The 19,405-nt window shown below is 49.5% G+C and overlaps 1 protein-coding gene across 3 annotated transcripts in view; it reads left to right on the top strand.

Annotated features, from left to right (window-relative positions):
- Window positions 1-19,405, top strand: part of LOC126537031 (dachshund homolog 1-like) — a 245,232-nt gene that overhangs the window by 140,736 nt on the left and 85,091 nt on the right. For all 3 annotated transcript variants that reach the window (XM_050184144.2, XM_055073657.1, XM_055073656.1), the window contains exon 4: window positions 4,865-4,992. In XM_050184144.2, the coding sequence (XP_050040101.1) occupies window positions 4,865-4,992 (128 nt within the window). The remainder of the gene's footprint in view (window positions 1-4,864; window positions 4,993-19,405) is intronic.

The raw sequence follows: 19,405 nt of genomic DNA, 5'->3' as shown, positions 1-19,405 counted from the left end.
CTGGTATGTTGTAGACAGCATCATGAGCCGAATGGGAAGTGTCCTCGAGAGCAAGGTTTGGTATTGATTGATTGAGAACGTTGTCTATCTTATCGACTGTACACGGTGATTTGGTGCATTGATGTTTATGAATAGGTGTCCCTTAAATCCGTGGCGAAACGGCGACAGGAATATGTGGCGCGCGCTCGCGTATGCCTGCTGCATCCGGCCGTTTTTCATTATCGGCCTCGGAACCCCCTACATCGCTTCACTTCTTTTCGTGACAAAATTTTTCCCACAGAGCACTTTACTTGCGAAATCGTAACTTGTAGCGCTAATCACATAGAATCCATGGGTGCAAGTTATCCAAAATGCTGCTTGACGTTCTGCGTCATACATGACATTTCCTTGTGGCAAACGCCGAAGGTATAAGTTGTGCATTTATTTGAAGGAGAAAAAGAAAAGAATCATTACCCATACGACCGATAAAGCATTAAAAGAACAGATTCATGGTCCACACGCGTTCACTTTCGGGAAGCGAATCGCTGCTTGGTATCCCGCTGAAAACGAAGCAAAGCTCAGCCCATTGCTACACCGAGACTGCTAAAGCGACCGCGGAAGAGGTGAGGCATTCTGATAGACAGAATACGTCGAGAAACGTAAGAAACAAGTTGAATAAAGTGCAGCGAATTGGCGATACCGGGAGGACTACTGCAGGAATCTCTGGACACGTCCCACCAGCTCGAGGCGTCGTCGGGCTGTGGCACCTCGACCCGACGCGCTTTCTCAGGCCCGGCTGCACACAATGAATCAATCAATCGCACTCGGGGTCCCCGCGAGCAACTTTCTCTTGTCAGATACACGAGCGCTCGCTCGCGCGCTCAAGTGGCCCATAGCGGCGATGCCAACCTGCCGCGCGGACAACGGAAGGGAGAAGCTGCTCTTTCGAGTGGGCAAGCGTTTATGCGTGCAGGAAGAAAAAGAAAACGAAGAAAGACGATGAAAATAAACGAGGCGAGGACACGACGAAGCACAAAAGCTGCGATGCCTGAGGCCGGTGCATCGCAGCCCTTTGCGAAGAGGCCGCTCGAAGGGTGGAGGGGAGGGGGGGGGGGGGAATGGACGACCAGCGGTGGCCGGGCGGTGGCGGCGGCGGCGGCGCATACGCGCTTGACCCCCAGCGCGATCGGTCTTGACCGGACCCGACCTCCAGCTGCGCCATTCACAGCCGTGCTGACAGTGGAGTGAGAAACGCGCGCTGGTCCCAGCAATAGCCGGAAAAAAGGGCGCCGTTTTGCCACTTTTTTTTTTCTTCTGTGGCGGCCACCGATTCTCGTACCGCGTGTACTTGAAGGCGATGGCTCCAGATCGCGTACGTCGTAAGACCGGAGCCATAGGACGTGTAAAGGTGTAATGCGGAAGTTTCATCGACGTTGGTACTGTCATTGAGGGGAGAGATCGAGAGGTCGACCTCATGGTAAGAAGCTGGAGAGAAAGAGAGAAAGCAATCGAAGCGGGGAGGTTAACCAGACGCACGTTCTGTTTGCTACCCTGCACTGGGGGGAAGAGGATATAGTCAGAGAGAGAGAGCAGTATAGTGCTGCGCAACCATGAATGTTCGCACCAAGGCTCTAAACTATCGCAAATACTTATCGTGTTGAAGTACCGGAGCAATGCTTTCGTTGTTTCCTGCGCCAGTGACATGCGCGGCCACAGTCCAAGGATCTCGCTTCGAAAGCGGACCCTTATTCCCAAAAAGGCCATTATGCTATAATTGTTCATAAGAGAAAATTTTAGATAATCCTGATGATGGAGACATTAAAGCAGGTGGACAGCCAATAACATAGAGCACATACCAACGAAAATATTCGTGGATTCGGCCTGTATAATGTTAAGAAACCAGAGTTAATTGTTAGTTGTGGATAGCAGACTATAACATTGTATGCTGTAGGTGTGCGGTGAAAGAAAAGGTAAAAGACAGCGTGAGCGTGGAAATTACACAGCGGACACGTTAATATATGCAGTCACATACAACTTTAACGCGATTTACCTGCTGTCATTGATTGACGTAGTCCTCAGGAGGATTAGGAAAACCTTGGCTGTCTGTCGCAACGCGCAAGCGTTATTTATACGTTAACCTTGAGAGGAACATTCACGCGTCATTAAATGTCAGGAAATCTATCGAGACATATCTTACCTGCTTCTGTGGAGACAGCGGCACGTTCTCAGTTTTAGTTTCATAAGATGAACCAAACATAGATAAAGACGCCAACGAACAGTGTCTTTCCTTGGCGTGTGCGCAAAGTGGAGTAAATAACTTCCCGTTGTTCAGCCTCTCCCTGCAAAAAAGCAAAGCAAATGCCGTTTCACATTTGTGCTGTATGTCGCACACCAGTTGCGCGTAACATTTTACGCTTTATTAATTATTCAGCTTGTCCGCTAGTTTACTCCTTGTCAGGCACATTCATGGTAGATGCATACTGTCTCTTGGATTGAGTATTTAGCTATATCCGCCTTCGATGCCGCCTGACATCGCGTGCTCTCTCTGTTTCTCCATGTGTGTTCGCGCGCGCGTGCTCGTTGGCGAACTGCGGAAGACTTTTGTTTCTTACATTACTGCCAAACATTTACAACGCTAAAGTTAAACGAAATTACCGCAGTAGCGGGCGGAAAGGCGACAAACTGTGCCCCTTTTATTTTCAGCTTTCTTTCGTTGCGTGGTAATATCAGCGTCTCTCGCACGTGAAAAGCTCACAATGCCATCTCTTTCTGAGCGAGCAAATACTGAGAAGCATTGTTGACTGCATCTCACCGAGTACCTACACTTCTTGCGATACACATTATCAGTTGTGGCGAGCGCCATATCGCAAACCTCTCGCGACGTGGAGCGAAAACAGATATAAAGAAAGAGATAGGGCAGGCGAGCTGCGTCTCGTCATATTACGATTCAATTTCGAAGCAAACAGCGGCGTGCCCCGCGCGTCGTGCCCGTTCATCCACCCGAGAACACCGACCACTCGCCGGGCGCGTACGCGCGAGAACAGCGCTGCTCTCTCCCGCAGAGCTTCCCACAACGAGAGGCCCGCGTTACCCCTGTCCTCGTCACAACCCCTACTACACCGTCGGGTGCCGTCCACACCTACACCCCGCACTCTCTCGTCCGCGCGGACGATGCACCGCGGGAGACGGGCGCTGCAGGCGCGCGCATATTATGTGTCGTCGTCCCTCGAAAATGAGATCGGCTACTTGGACCGACTCCGCTGCACTGCGGAGAAGCGAACGCGCGCGAGGGGGGCCGTGCCACCGCGAAGCTTGGGAGAGAAGCCCAACCTGCGGACTGTTGCGCGCACGAGGCGTGCGCCTGTCAAATTGAAATGGCCACCGCCGCCACGCCGCAGCGGCGTTGTTGTTGTCGTTCGAGCGCACCACGCTTCGTGGAAGCGAGGGTGAGCCGTGCGAAGGGCTACGTATCAAGAATGAGATGGTTACCGAGCACCCGTCCTCTGGACACGGGGAAAATTGGATGGAAAGGCGGAGAAGGCTCGGCGGCGGGGGCAGCGATGACGCTACAGCCCGCAGCGAACCGGCCAACCGCTTTTATACCGGCGCACTTTCGCGTGCGCACCGCGGCACCCAAAGTGGATTTTTGAAGCTTGATTGCGTAGCGCGCCCCGGGGACGAGGAACCTCTGGTTTTGCGGTTGCACTTGCAGCCGTTTTATGCTCGCTTCTCTTTTTCTTTTCTTTTCCTAACTGTCACATTTTTCTCGTACGTCTGCTCTCCACGCCTGTTTGTCGCTGAACTCGAACGCGGTATTTGCGCAGAATCTTATATAGAGAGTGTTGGGCATGCTTCGTTGTCTACATACCGTCGTGTTGTTGACGAGCGTGCGTAATGGAGCGTGGGTGTTGTGCTTTGCGAAAGAGCGCTTTGTCTTTTTCAGCGGCGACGCTATGGAAGTTGAGAGTAGAAAAGGTGGGTTACACCGTCTAAAAGCCACCCCGAGGTGGGGGAAAACGCTTCCCTTAGGCGCCAACGCCAGCCGTAACGTGGTTTTCCTTTCGATTTCGCCGCGTTCAGCACCGCCTGCTGAAATCTCGAATGCTGATGGAATAAGGCTGTTCTTCGAAAATTCTGTTCCCGGCCCTCCTGAACACCGTGAAATGTAAAGTTGGTGACATTGGCAAAAGGGGAGCTGGGGAGACGTGCACTATATAGTCCGAAGTTGTTGCCGCTGTAGAGGGAGATAAGCAAGCTTGATGTGACCAATGTGCTGTGAGGAACCACGTTGTCGGTCCCCGTCAGGAGCAAGGATCCCCAGACTGCGCTAAAAGATTCCCGGTGTGTCGGATATTCACCGACAGTTCCACCTTGATAATGCGTACCATAAATATTTTAGGTTGACGGCAGTTTGCTTTGTGTGTTTCAGAAGACATTGTTCTTTTTTTTTTTTTTTGCGAATTGCTGGGCTTTTTGATATACTGCTCCTTAAATCCACTGCTATCTTCGTTTTGCAGTAATCGTCATTTCTCACGGAATACACCTGTCTCTCCCGCCTCTTGTCCCAGTCCTCATTTTATGGCAATGACACTGAATGTGTAAGCCTTGGGACAGTATTCACAAAAGCGTTCTTACGCTAAAACTGTTCGTAAAAGCAGGGGTTAGCCAATCGTAATGCTGGGCACATTATTAGTGAAGGGAACCTGCCAATGACAAAAAACACTTACGAACTGAAAGATTCTCCAATTTGGCCCCTGTGTCAGAACTCTGTGCTTTCCTGTTCCCTTTATTGTTTCATGTTTTTTTTTTTTTTTTGCGTGTGTCGTTCCCGCAAGGTTTCCAATCAAGAGGTCAATGTTTCGTGCTTCATCCTTTTATTTTGCAGCCAAGCCCGGCCGCCCAAGCGTTCCTCGATGATGTCGATGAGTCCGAGCAATGGGAGTCCGCTGGGCATGATGAGCAAGAAGGGCCGCCTGGACGACTATCCGGGATACGAGAACGGACACTTGGCAGGTCGGTGTGCATGACGAGAGACGCAGCAGTCTTTCTGCTGTAGTGCTATTTGTGTACTCAAAATGCTATCCTGTATGTGTGGCCCCTGTAGCAAGCTACCAAGCCGCTTCACAAGTCACGACACGGCTGTTTCCTGTCATTATCGTTGCGACAATATACTGACCACACTGCTTTGCCTCCCTCAAAATTTTTTTCGCCACTGCATAACCTCTATATATAGTACGGACAATAGTCAAAAGTGTAACGTCATATGTGGATATAAATTCAAACATGACAGAGGTACGCAGAAAGCAGTTGACACAAAATGATCAACAGCAGTCGAACAAGGAATGTCGCTGGAGCCAATTGGCGTTTCGACCAGGGCACTTGTCTTTTCAGAGCCCTGAGAGAGAGAGAGACAAAGAGGAGGAAAGACAGGGAGGTTAGACAGTGTAAGTACCGGCTGGCTACCCTGTGCTGGGGAAAGGGGTAAAGGGAATAAAAGGAGAAAGAAGAAGAAGAGGAGAAAAAAAAGAGAAATCGGAAAATTCACGCAGTAACGCGATAGTACGCGATACAACACTCAAAGGCGATCGCACAATTCGCATGTCCTTAAAAACTTCAGCAAAGCCCTTAAGGCCTTGAGTGCCGAAGCCCGTGTGGACCAGTGTGCTAGAGCTTTTTCTTGTGTAAAGGGGTGATTGTCCAGTTTTTCGAGCGCGGTCACGAGCAGTCAGAGCAAGTCAGAGCCCTGGCAAGTGTTCTTGTAGAAACATTTGCTTCAGCGAGATCCCTTGTTCAAGCACTGTTCATCTCACGAGTGAATAAGTTATTTATGGTCAAAGTGATTCCGCCTTTCCCTTACCCCCAGTGACACGGTAACACACACACAGCAAACAGGACGCTCTTCGAGTTGAGCTCTTTGCCTTTCCTCACCTTGTTTTTTTCTCTCTGTGGTCAACTCATAGACTGACCACACCACCCTTGCTCCTTCATCGGGATTAATCGTCAGCATTGTCTGTTGTTTGCGGTTGCCGTTCTCTGCCTGTCGAGTTGAATGTCATGTCTCCCTTATCTCTCCTTCAGTCACCTGTGACTTTTGTTAGATATATCTTGTGAAACTAGGCTTCTCCTCCCACTCGTCTTCATAATCAAAAAAGCTGACTTCAAGCACACTGAACATTGTGAAAGTGAAAATGCAAGTCATGTCTGAAAAATTATACTCTGTTATTTTATTTCTTCTTTTCTTTTGCTAAGAGGGCTCAAGATTTCTTTACGCGTGTATTGCTCGCTAAAATTCCGGGCCCTGTAGCAATAATTCCGGTAGAAATAGGTGTGCTGAAGACGGAAGAAAAATGTTACGGAGAGAGAAAAAAATAGGGATAGAGAGAAAGAAAAGTTTATTGAATAATCATGGTTATAGTAACGATCAAGGTTTTTCAGACCAAAAGCCCGCGGTTCGCTAGCATCATTGCCGATTCTGTGGTAGCGACCAGGTACAAGTTGATCGCATATGGATGTGGGCTGAGTCATAAACTTGAAAAAAAAAAAAGTCACACGAAGTTATCTGAGCTGGTGCCTTAAAACATGACTGAGTTAGCTGCAAGACCAGAAAGAATCGTGAATAGCGAACGTTTATTGACGAGAAACAACGATTCTGCCTTCACCGTCAATTCGGTTGAGAGGTACACTCGCGCGGTGTTCATACTGCATGCGCAATTTGGCTTCTCAGCGAGACTATTTCTTAGCGACTTTCATGGTTCGCACGCATGTGACGGCAAGGTTTTCGACAGCGTGTGCGTCACGCGTGCACAGAACTTCGCTCAACAGTAACGCGCGAAAAAAGTAACAAAGCGGGTCTAGACAGCAACGAGAGAAACTGGCGTTACGTCGGCGCGAAGTGAAGCAGAAAAAAGAAAGGATAGAAGGAAGGACGCCGAGTGATGGAGACAGCCTCTGCTCGAACGCGCGCGCGCCAATCGTAAAGTCGCCGCGTTCTCAACCAACACCGCGGAGCCTCTCCGCCACCGAGCGCTCGCTCACTCGGTCGCTCGCCTCCACGGCGCGTTTTATTTCCCCGTGCCCCGAAGTCTGCGAACTATCTTTCAACTCTCTCGGCGCCTCGGACTGGGGAAATTTATTATTTCTGGAAAAGCGCGCGGGCGGCGCTTCGGCGGCGCTTCGGCGGCGTCAGCAGCGGGACTGTGCCTGACGTCGCTGTTCTGCGCAATGCCCTTATTCTCTCTACACACACACACTCATCCTCACCGCTCTGGCTGTATCTTTCTTTCTTTTGATATCGCATCGAACCTTGGTTGAACCAGCTATCTATGTTGCTTGCCTCGTCGATTTCGGTCTTCTCTCTGTGCTTTTCGTTCCCTTGGCGCCTTTGCTTCGTGTTCTCCAATTCCCATGCCCTCAGTCCTTCTCCCGTCAGGCCTTCCCGGCCTTTTTGCATCGTCACGAGTGCATATATAGCGTGCTCGTGCTTTCGCCAGTGCTTCGGAGCCGGTAGAATGAAATTCAAATTAGAGCGAGAGAGCTTCAACCGGAGCTATATACGTTGTATACACTCTCGGGGGGGGGGAAGGCGAGCCATCGCTGGAGATGCGCGCAAGTTGTTTCCTCTGAAGCGACTGCCTATCTGCCATTGGAGGCTCCTTAAAACGGAAGGCTACCCAAACTTCGCCGCTGGTTGAAGATGCAAGCGGCGGAATATGCAGCAAGCGAGACAGGGGAGCGCGGGTTTTTTTTATTGGTCGCACCACGTGCACGACGTTCTGTCTCGATTTCACTCTCTCCCTCATGTGATAGAAGAAGCAGAGTGAGAAGCGGTGGCAGCAGTAGTAGTGGCAAAGAGGGGAAATGGGAGGAGGTACGGGGGGGGGGGGGGGGCATTTATATACAGGACAGCTCACGTTTTTATTGGCCTGATATAGTTTTACGATTACTTCGCTTTTATTAACCGCCGAGCACGCGCGGGGCCGTAAAAATTCTTCCCCGGCGCCGTCGTCGTCGTCCTCGTCGGGAGGAACAAACGCGGTGCGCTCGCGAACAAAAACGGCCGCCGGAACTGCGCGGCCGAGACAAGATGCCGAATGTTCCCCGATCACCGCGCCTCGCATTCCGCCTATTTTTTCATTTATTTCTTTCAACCTCGTTGCCTCCCGGTCTCGTATTTCGTTCATTTACATCTCGAAGCTTGCGTATGCTCGCCGGACTCGTGTATATACTGCGGTATTTGATCTTTCCCAAGCCTTTCCTTTATTTTTTATTTTTTTGTCTACACGCGTAGTTTACGTAGTCCGCAGCGCGCCAGTCGAACGCGCTCGTTTTTACAGGCTCGGAGGAAAACAGAAGCGCGCTTCGACAATCGAGAAGTTAACACACCGTTCTGGTCGTAAACCGAAAAAGACGATCGGGCTGCAGAAGATTCGGAGGAATCGGAAAGTGGGAGTAAGGTGGGTTTATAAGGGGCGGCGCGCTTTGCACCGAGCCAGTGCTGCCCGGTCGGGTTGAAAAACCTCGAAACTGCAGTCCTGATGAAGCTGCGTTTGAAAGCGGCCCAGCCTCGTGCGAACGTTTATTCCATGTCGTAGCATTCACACGCACTCTGATACTCGTTGAGACCCCGATGTTACGCCCAACGTCGAGGACTGATAAGGCGCAGAGGCGACATTTTACGAAGTCGTATATCGCGTGCGCTCGAGCGAATAAACGAGAAAATGTATCGATCTCTATCTGCCTATAGGCGATGGGTACACTATAGAATGTTGCGTGTGTTTGCGATGTGGACGGGTTACCAGGAGCCGTAAAGTAGTTGTAGCTGCGAACCTGCTGTTTTATAGTGGCGGATTCGATGCTGAAGGGCGAGAACAGTTTGTGAAAATAGAGTTGTTGGAGCTCGAAAGGTGTAACCATCTGGCAAATGCGAGGTTCTCAAGAAATGAATAATATTGTCTGAACGTGCGGCTACAACATAGGCGTATATGACCTCTATTTTGGGTGTGTTCGGTTACAGCAGGATTCATATTCGGCGCAACATTGAAAAAAAAATGTGTCCGAGTAATTTATTTATTCTACTTTATTTATTTCTTAATAGAGCGAGCTTAGAGAAATAACAACAGGGTGGTGCATAGCACATTACTACATTGAATAAGGCACAAAATAAACACATTTATGTAGAGATGGACAAATAACATTCATTATTGCGCGTGACACTTTTCCTAATTTCCAAGTGGGCTTCTCTGCATTGCACGTTTGCCCAACCGATAATGGCTCAAATAGAAAGAGATGCTAGCTCCAATTGCAGGGGATTTTCTTTTGAGCATGATTTGATCACGAGAGCCAGACCCACATTTTCCATGTCATAAGACAAGCAAGCTTTTTGCTAAATTTTGGGGGGTTTTACGTGCATGCCAAAACCACGATTTGATTATGAGGCACGCCGTAGTGGGGAACCTTGGAAAGTTGGGCCGCCTGGGGTTCTTTAACGTGCACGTAAATCTAAGCACCTGGGTGTCCTCGCATTTCGTCTCCATCGAAATGCGGCCGCCGTGGCTTTTGTTCGATCCCGCGACCTCGTGCTTAAGCAGCCCAACACCATAGCCACTACGTAAACACGGCGGGTTACAAGCAAACTGTGTTTGCGCGAACTAACTGAAAATTATGAAAAGTGTCTGCAATCTGAAGCGCTTTGCCGAACCAGTTTTATATGATAAGCTCGGTGGTGATTTCAAGCTATCATTGAACTCCCATTTAGACTTCTACAGTTCTTACTTTACCGGAAGGGATGGGCATAGGAATTGGAGCATCAACTTGACCTTCCACATGGAAAAATTGAAGCATGGACTTGCAGTTGCACGCTGAACAATCTGCCTCAAGTAGCGTCGCTGCCTCGAAAACAAAGTGGCGCAAGATGTCATTTCTTTGTGACAGAGTCATGTAAGCAGCAATAGCAGAGATGAAATAGCAACAAGCCAATCGCGTGCAGAATACTGTGACTAAACCGATACTGTACTCGACGGTACATGAGGCAAGCACAAACGCATGTGTTTGAGTGCATAATCACCTGCTTCTGATGTTCCTTGCTGGCAGAACCTTAATGCTTATCGATCGAATCGAAGAAGAAAGACTCAGCTGTTCAGCCACGGACAGACCCGTACGCTATAGCCCGGGCTGAAACAGCGGCCCGAGCTCGCATTGGCGCATGTAATATTTATGCGCGGAGCCCATTCTTAAGATAAAGGAACGCAGCGCACTGCGGAAGGGTGCGGCGAGGAAATGCGCATACGAACTGCGCGAGCCGGGCCCGGGACCGAGGAAATAGACGGCGGCGAGATGCAATGCGCTAAAGAGAGCAACGCAAAGAATGATGGAGGACGTCTCGGACGACAGGCCGCCGACGAAGAAGCACGCGGGATGCAAGAACAAAAAAAGAAAAAGAAAACGCGAGATACAGAAAGTAAAAGAAAGCCGCGAACATGAGCAGGAATGGAGAGAAACAAACCCCCCAAAAATTTCGGGAAAGTGACGCCATAAGATTGACTGGAAAACAAACGAAACAGTGATAATACGAGACCGGTTCGAGTCAGGAAGTGCGGTGGTCGGAGGAGGGAGAGAAGGGTTTAGCAGTGAAGGAAAACAGTGTCTTGCGCGTGTGCGTGCAAGGGAATGATAGGCAAAGGGAGGAGGGCTGAGCAGAAGGGAGAAAGGCATTTGGGAGGGCTCGAGCTTTAGGGAAAGAACCGAAGGAAAGGATAAAGGAACGAAGGAAGAAAAAGGGAGAGGGAAGGAATGCAGAAAGAAGAGAAGGGAACGAAGGGAGCGCGGGAAATCGCCAACCACGCGCTTCGATATTCAGTTTCTGGGAAATTTACTCCGCGCGCCCGAAGATTCAGAAAGGCTTTCTGACAGAGACTGACGATGATCGGAAGCCGCGGGACGAGATGGCTGCGTCGCTCTCTCGGTTTCCTTCCCTCTTGTTGTATTCTGCCGATTTTCTGTTTTTGTGTGTTTGGATACATCGGCGACTTCGTCTTGTCATTTCCCTGTTGTCTTGAGCTCCGTTTCGGGTGCTGCTCGCATTTTGGATCGCTTTTCCCTCCATCTTATCCTCACATATAGCGGCCATAGTGCCACACGTTTCCTTCGTATGAGTTGGGCCCAAACCTTGTCTTCTGTGATAACGTAAAAACGTATAGACAAGCGTAGCGGTCAGAAGTTGGCGCGTGTAAACTGCACTAGTAGCCGTGACAAGTCATATATGTTACGAGTAGAATTTTCCTTATTTTACCTGAACGCACAGAAAACAGCTCCGCTATGAATGTTGCGGAAAATTATAGACGAGCACTGAGAGTTGGAGAGAGAGAAAAGAATGGGGAGACGAAGCTTGATTTTTACGCAGGTAACGAACGGTGCGGGCTCCTTCGTCGATACCCTCTTACTGTGACAAGCATCATGTTTTGTAAAGAAAGAAAGAAAACGAATCCGACTTGCCCACATCGCTGTGTGCTCCTTTTTTTTTCCTACGCTTGCTTCCTATATAAAGTGTATGCGATGCAAGCACATGTGGCAACGCATGCGCGTATCATTTTGACTACAATAACTGACGAGCTAGGGGTAGGAATACCTGCATGCTTGATATTACGCGGATCCGAGATTGCAGTGACGAATATACGCGATCACAGGCATGTTGTCATTTCGGCTGAGCAGAGTGGCCGGCACGTGTGATGGTTGCCTTCAGAGCGCCAAGTGCTTCTTGTCTGTTGCCGAGGCCGTGACTATCGTTTCTTCATCATCATAATCATCATCATCGTCGTCGTCGTCATCGTCGTCGTCGTGGTCGCCTTTTATGTCCACTCTAGAACGAACGCCTCTACCAGAGATGTCCACTCACTCCTGTCTGTCGCCAGCTGATACCAGCCTATGCACGCGACTGCAAATTTAATCACACCTCATGGTTCTCTGCCTTCCTAGACTGTGCTTCCCTTCCCTTGGCACCCGTTCTGTAACTCTAGTAGACCACCAATAACATACCCTTGCCATGCGCATTACATGAACTTATACGTTATTATGTGGCAGATTTTAGAGGAAAGCCACAGCATTACCGTCGTACGTATTGATGTTACCGTTACGTGCAATGGCACGTCGGTGTAAACAGCGAGGTTGCTGAATACACCTTATGGCCGTTTTTGAAATTTGAATTTGTTATAAGCATGCTTGTGTTGTTAGTCTCTCATCTTTAAAACGAACTTGGCAAAATAGGCTTTCATGAAAATCCCATCGCTGCTCACACCTTCTCGTCAAGGTTTGAACAGAACGTTGGCACGATGGTGGTGGCCTATGGCGACGGAGACAATGCCCGCGGTAATACGTTTTGGCCCAGGCTGAAGCTCAACCTGAACGTTTAGCCACGTAATACCTGTCTTAATACCTGTCTTAATTCAGCCGTGTATAAATCAAATGTGCTCGTAGCTGAAGCTTAAACTGTTTGTAAACACTTGTTCATGAAGTCTACAAACCGTATAGAGACAATTTTCTTACTCGGTATATAAGGGCAGTGGTGGTTAAGGCTGGCTTAGTGGAAGAAATTAAGCCCGCAAAAGTTCTTCCTGAGCGATGCTCTAGCGAATATTTCATAGAAAGTCTACCAACAGTCTATGGACTACGAGTCTATATTAGGTGACAGGAATCGACAGTCATCTAACTTCTAGTACATATAAAGGCATATACTCAAAACGAACTTGGACAAATCATGCGCCCCAGCATCACAGTGTTTAAAATACGTACTATGAGTCGAGATATCGTATATAAATAGCCTAGAGACTTACGCAGCTTTTGTTTGGTGAAATGTTGCCTGCGTTACCTCTCTAGGATATGCGTAAACAAAAGCAGAATTCTATAAATGAGCCGAGTAGTACATAGGCTGTTACTATACTGTCCATAAACCATCCCAGTCAAGCTTTATAGGTGTGTCTACGTACCGCTCATGTTCTCAGGGAGCTTTGTGACTTTGGCCCCCTGCGAGGCTAATGCCTTCTCCAACTTTCACAATGCAACACGTTTTTATTAAGCAGGAGCACGCATATATATCTATATATATATATATACATATATATATATATATATATATATATATATATATATATATATATATATATATATATATATATATATATATATATATATATATATATATATATATATATATATATATATATATATATAAAGCGCCGCCGAAGTACCTCGCTGCAATTTCGGCCGTCGCTTATTTCGTCGCTTAACTGCGCGCACCTGTGCATCTTTGGCGCGTGCTGCTGCTTCTGCCGCCGAGGCTTGCTGCGCGCATCCAGCCGCAAGAACAACAAACCGGCGGCCGCTCTCTCGCCGAGCGGAGGCGTTATTTGGGAGAGGCCGACGCCTTCGCGGGCTCGCGCTCGCGCGCTTGTACGGGAGAACGAACCGATCAGGGTTGCTCTTCGAGCTGCAGGCGTGGAAGGCGCCGCGGCCACCACCCTTTTCTTTGGCCGATTATAGCAGCAGCAGCAGCGCGCGCACGCGTGTCGGGCGGTCGGTTGGCGTGGCGCGCGCGTGGAGGGCGTCAGCCCCTGGCTAGCATCGGGGGCCCGACCCGGGAAATCGTCAGGTTCACTCCGAATCAACGCGATTGACGGGAAACACTCGCCGATACGGTTTTCTTGCTCTATGTTTCGTCGTTGACTTGTTTTCAGGTTTCGCTCTTGCCGCTCTTCGCAGTCCTTGAAGCGCGCCGCGCGCGCGTAACCCGTATACCCTCACCGAAAGCAGCCGCGTCGAATCAAAAACTGCGGACACAAAGGGAGCGCTATGCGTTGGGGAAATGCGATGGTGCACCGTAACACACGTGCGTCTGACGTGCGCGATTTATTTATTTTTATTCTCTATGTACGTGGCACTCCAGAGGAGAACCTGGGCTAGAGTCTGCGGTTCTGCCGCAGCGATACGCTATATATAAGGGGTCGGCCAGTGTGTTCATCGGGCGTTCGCAGTCCTCGTTGTTTGTTCATTTTGGTATCCCTTTTCGCGTCCCTTTCGCGTGCCCGGAGTGTGCATATGCAGGGCGAGGGAAGTGACTTTCACGTGCTCCTGGAGATTTTAACCCGCCTCGCAGGAGACGCCGTGCGCGAGGAATGATGGAAGACCGCGGGGCTGTTTTTAGCACGGTCGCGTCGCCTGAGATCACCCGCCACCGGGCAACGCCGCGCCTCGATCTCATAACAGAGGATGCGTGGAATCGCGCATTTGTGCAGTTCGCGCATGTTTTGCAAGACAAACCTGCGTCTATAAGCGTCCCCGCCTCTTGCTCGCTATTACGTTGCTCGCGCTTTCTCTCCTGTCTTCTTCCTTTCTTTTCTTTTGTTGCCGTATAAGAAAAAACAAGAACAAAGAAACTGCTGAATTCTGGCCGGGCAAAGCGCTCCAGTTTAGTATAATCAGTGGCGTAGCTAGGGCGTCTGGCACCCGGGGCCCATAGGTCTTCTGTCACCCCCCCCCCCCCCCCCCCCCCGATGTAGTCGAGGAAGGCGAGGATATCGAGAATTTCCGGGTTTCAACTCCAGTACAGCCACCTTGGATACCGCGCACGTTCGCCGGGTCCCCCTCTCCTTCGCTTTCTTTCCTAGAGATCGCGAATGCAGCAAATATACACGCTGTTTTTCCTGCGCCAAATAACACAGGGTGCTGCACTGATAACGTGTGATAAGCCCATGTGCACATCTTCTGTCAGACTGTAAGGCTTGGCAGCCAATACAAATGCGGCATCGTGGAAAATATGACTCACGTCACAAGTAACAAGAAATATCTTTATAATAAAGTTTTAATTACCAATTTTAGCGGCAATATTGCTTTTGCAAAATTACTGCCCGACATTCATATCTTGCCCAACAACAATTTCACAGAAATTGTCGTAGGTACTATGGCACGCAGCATTTTGTCTGTGGGACGCCCTGAAGGAAAACGAAAATTAATTTGTTTGTCAGTGACGCTGATCTCCCCACACTATCAGAAAACGCTACCTGCCTCCCCGCTGCGCGGGCACCAATGCTATGACAATTACGAGTTCTCTTCATTCTGATCAATAAAGCCTTGTTTTCATTTGCTGCTATACGGACAAACGCGATTATCCGAGCTGTGGTACCCCCGCAAGATTGGGAACAGAAAGAGCACGCTTCGCGTCGATTCTTGGCGTCACCATAAAAAAAGAAAGAAAGAAAAGGCCGCGATGAAGCCCGTGCCAGCGAAAGCTTGCACTACTGTTGGTCTGCACTCGCAATGGAGAGGATTAAGGGATCAGCGTCACTGGTCCACTATTTCATATTTCTTTCGCTGCTGCCATATACTGGGCGCCGTCCACAGTGATAAAGTACTGTAGGTTGTAGCACCCAAAACGATTCTGTTTAAGAAGTTTTTGTTGAAGTATTAATATAACTTTGAGTCCTCAATTCTCGAATTGAAGTGCTTCCTCTATAAGTACTAATCACGGTATTATTAAGGATATGGTTATTACTTATTTGTCACATTTTTCGCGCTACCGAGTTCCTAATAATCACAAAAAGACATAACTTCATAGAATCTCGATCGGGCAATATCCTTACAAAATTCACCTTTTTTTAAATAAAATTCTGTGCAGCTGACACAGACACGTACTTGTGACATGAAGTCACACAACAAGTTTTCTGAAACTTTCGAGGGTAAGAAGGAAAGCGTGAAACATAACGGCAGGTTTCGCAGCGGCTTCTCGGAGCGAGCGGGAGAGGGGAACTAAAGCGAGCCGGACATCGCGGCGGGCCCGCGACTACAGCCTGTCGAGTCATACGCCGCCAAATTCTTCGGCCGAACCGAGTCTGTAGGCGATCCAGAGAATCCCATTTGGGACTTTTGACGTCGCTCTCAACGAACGCTTCGCCGTAAGCGCGAGCGCCGGGAGCGCTGGTTGAACGCCCTCTTGCTGCTGTCTTTGTTCGTCTTCGCTGCGCGTTCTGAACGGAAGAGGGACCCAAGAGCCCCAACGCCTTACAACGCCTCACTGTATGTTTAGCGACTCCTGCTCCCAGCATGAACGCACAGCGCGAGCGCACCCCATATGAAACGTTCCGCTAAGGCGAGTAGATTAGCGACCATTTCGCGAATTAAATTTTTTTAGCCCGCACATTCGTGCAATTATTTCGTGGGCTGTTGATAGAGCTGCAGCCGACAATTCTGCGGCGCAACGCATCGGGTGCATGAGCTCGGGCTACTGGATGCCGGAGCATTCTTTGCAATTTGCGCCCAGTCAAGCCGGCGGAAACAGGGGTGTCTTCAGGCGTATATGACACCCCCCCCCCCCACCCCACTGGCCCCTTGCACCCGGGGCCCACGGCCCCCCGGCCCCCCCTGTTGCTACGCCACTGAACTGTATAATACTAGCACATGTTGCATGAATTATACAGAAAGAATCATGTGCTAGGGGAAATTATACAAACCAGCCGTGGTACCTTACTGGTTATGGCGTTGTGATGATAAGCTGCTAAGCACGAGGTCGCAGGATCGAATTCGTTAGCGGCGGCCGCACTGCGATGGGAGCAAAATGGAAAATCGCACATGTACCGTCTATTGGTTGCACGTTAGAGGACGTCAGGTGGCCAAAATTAATCGGGGGTCCCCCACTACGGCGTGCCTCATAATCATATCGTGGTTCTGGCACGTAAAACTCCGGATGTCTTCCTCAGCAGTGCAAACGCCATAGGCGCTGAGCTACAGCGGCTGGTAACATGAATATACATAGTACGTTCGTTAGAATTTGAAAATCTGGGCTACAGAAGCAAAGCCTTGTTGGAGGTTTTCGAACGTGCTTTAGCCTTTGCATGCAAACGCGAAAACGTTACAACCTGCTTTACTTCGCATCGATGCTTCCAGCCTTTCTGAAAGTGCACGATGCCAACAGCGAAAAAAAGAAAAGATAAAAAAACGAAACGAAGAGAACACGGGAAAAGAGAGAAACAAATGGAGAACCCAAATGGTCGGTAAGGTCGAAAAAAGGTCGCGGAGACCTCGGAGACGCGCTCAGCGCACTCCAGAGCATCGCGTCTCTCAAGTCTTGAAACTTTAAAAAGGCCAATTCCCACTCCGTGCTCGGGCGCATACGAGATTCGATGGAAATCTCGCGTGTTGAAGAAGCGCACCGTCATCGGCGGCGAAGTGTTTCTCGCTCGCTGCGCCGCGGGGGGCAAGAATCGCGCAGACTCGCGCTGTACAGCTTTTGCCAGGCGCAACCGGGGTCGCACACATCTCGTCGGGGCCGAACAGATGCACCGCGCGAACGAGACCGTTCCGCATGCCGTTTCGCGAGGGAAGAATATCGCCTGCGGCCCCAGGAGGGGTGACGGAGTTGTGCGAGCGTCTCCGCAAACGTATTCCTTTTCTCCCCACGCTTTCGGGGAACAAAGTATGGGAGAGAGAGCGCGCTGTTGAATGCGCGACCGTCCGCGCGATTCGGGATCGCTCTCTCGGAGAAGAAGGGAGCGGAGCCGAAGGTGCCGCGGTGGGCGGATTTTGGTGCTCCGTTTTGCCTCTTCCCGGTGGTGTCCCCTTTCCTGTTCCTCGGCCTCTTGTTCGCGCTTGCGCGTATATGTATGTATGGCCGGTTGTTATGGGTGCCCGAACAATCCGTCAAAACTGTCCCGCTGTGGCATGTTTTCCGTGTGGCGTTCCGTGCGCCTTCGGTTTCCAACTGTCTCACTCGCACTCTCTCTTTTATTATTTTTTTTCTATACCTGCCCTCTTTCTTGTCGCGTATTTCATATGAAACGCCAGGCATGGCAGTTTCGCGCGTGCTTTGATTCTTGCAGCCGGACCGCGTAGGAGCGCCCCTCTTTGTGCTAATGCGAAAGTGTGAACTTACGCGGCGAGGGAAAAAAGTGGCATTTACATTGTATGCAAATAGTGACTCGGATTTGCGGTGTTAGCGGCCCGTGTCCTTTTCATTCTTACGACGAGTCGAGAACGACAGCTCAAAACAGGCGATCTTGTTGCCACCCTCAATGCCAAAGGTACTCCTCGCCCCCCACCCCCTCCACCACCCCTTTCCCTTTTGCGCATGTTGTATCTTTGTGGTTAGTAATTTTTCGTCGCTCTTTCACTTTTCCTTGTTTTTTTTTTTCTTTCTTATCCCACCTTAGACTCCGAAAGGGCAAGTTTTCTCTTCGTGACCTCTTTCGAAAGTTGACTTCCTATATCGCCCGTCCCGTGTTCTTTCAATTGCAATGGAAACGTCCTTTCATATTTCTTAACTACAGTGGAGCTTCCAACACGTCATCTCCACCGGAAGAACGGCAGAAACCAAGACTCGAGCTGGACAGAAAGAATCACAACAACAACAAAAAAATAACAGCAAATAATTATTCACTAAATTTTCTCTGAATACGATCGCTTCTGTGATTGCATGCGACACCACTGACACCTCTCTCCTTCTCCTCACAACGATATGTCATGAATACCTTCGCAAGTCACCCGTCAACGCAATAATTTTCTTCACAAACTTCATAAAACGTGAAATTGAATTTCTAGTTTCACACTTTCACGAACAAGCGTTTGTGCGTCCCTGTCACTCTGGAAACTTCCTGTCAAGCATATGTATAAGTCACGGCAGGTCGAGAAACAGGCTTTATCTGTGCGCACCGCGAGATTTCACGCAAGCGCAATTTGCTTTGCTCTTCGCTCTGCTATGTCGCTGAGTGAGTTGAGAAACCCCGGTCATCCGGGGTTTCTCAAAAAATGAATGGATGAATCGTGACAGGAACGGGTTATGCTTTTAGGATCTGGGAATAATAGCGAGTACGGAGACAGACGCTAAAAGCGCGGAGCCAAGTTGTCGTGCAGAGCCGAGCAGGAAGTAAAAAAAGATAAATAATAATAATAATAAAGATGTAAAGCATGAAAACGGGAGAGAAAGCAGGAAATTTAAGTTCGTGCTAGAGGGAGTCAAAAGTCAAAGCAGAAAGAACAGCTCTAAAGAAAAAGAATGAAGAATTTGCTGCCCCCTCCCCCTGCTTTTCTCTTCTTTTTCTTTGTCCTTCCTTTATGAAGCGAGACGCGCGGGGCATCAGCTTCGCTGTACGGCTCTCAAATATGGACGGCCGCGGAAATGGTGTGTGCTTGCAGAGCACTCGACGGCGCTTAATGCGGGAGCCAGGGAAGGGATCCAAAAATTATTACGAGAATCAAGCGCGCGGAGGAGTGGGATAACAGTACGCAGAGCAAGAGAAAAAGAAAAGGAGTCAAAGACAGATAGAAAGAAAGAAAACAAAAGAAATGAAAGGAGTGCTGCGTGACAAGGCAGCCAGCGCTGCGAGGAACGAAGAAATTACTCCCGCGCGCTTCACTCTGCGCGCACTCCTTTCGATCAGTATTAGCCGAG

This window comes from Dermacentor andersoni, chromosome 4 (genome assembly GCF_023375885.2).
Source record: "Dermacentor andersoni chromosome 4, qqDerAnde1_hic_scaffold, whole genome shotgun sequence".
Lineage (NCBI taxonomy): Eukaryota > Metazoa > Arthropoda > Arachnida > Ixodida > Ixodidae > Dermacentor > Dermacentor andersoni.
Note: the sequence above shows the minus strand (reverse complement) of the source record. Positions and strands in the feature narration are given on the sequence as shown.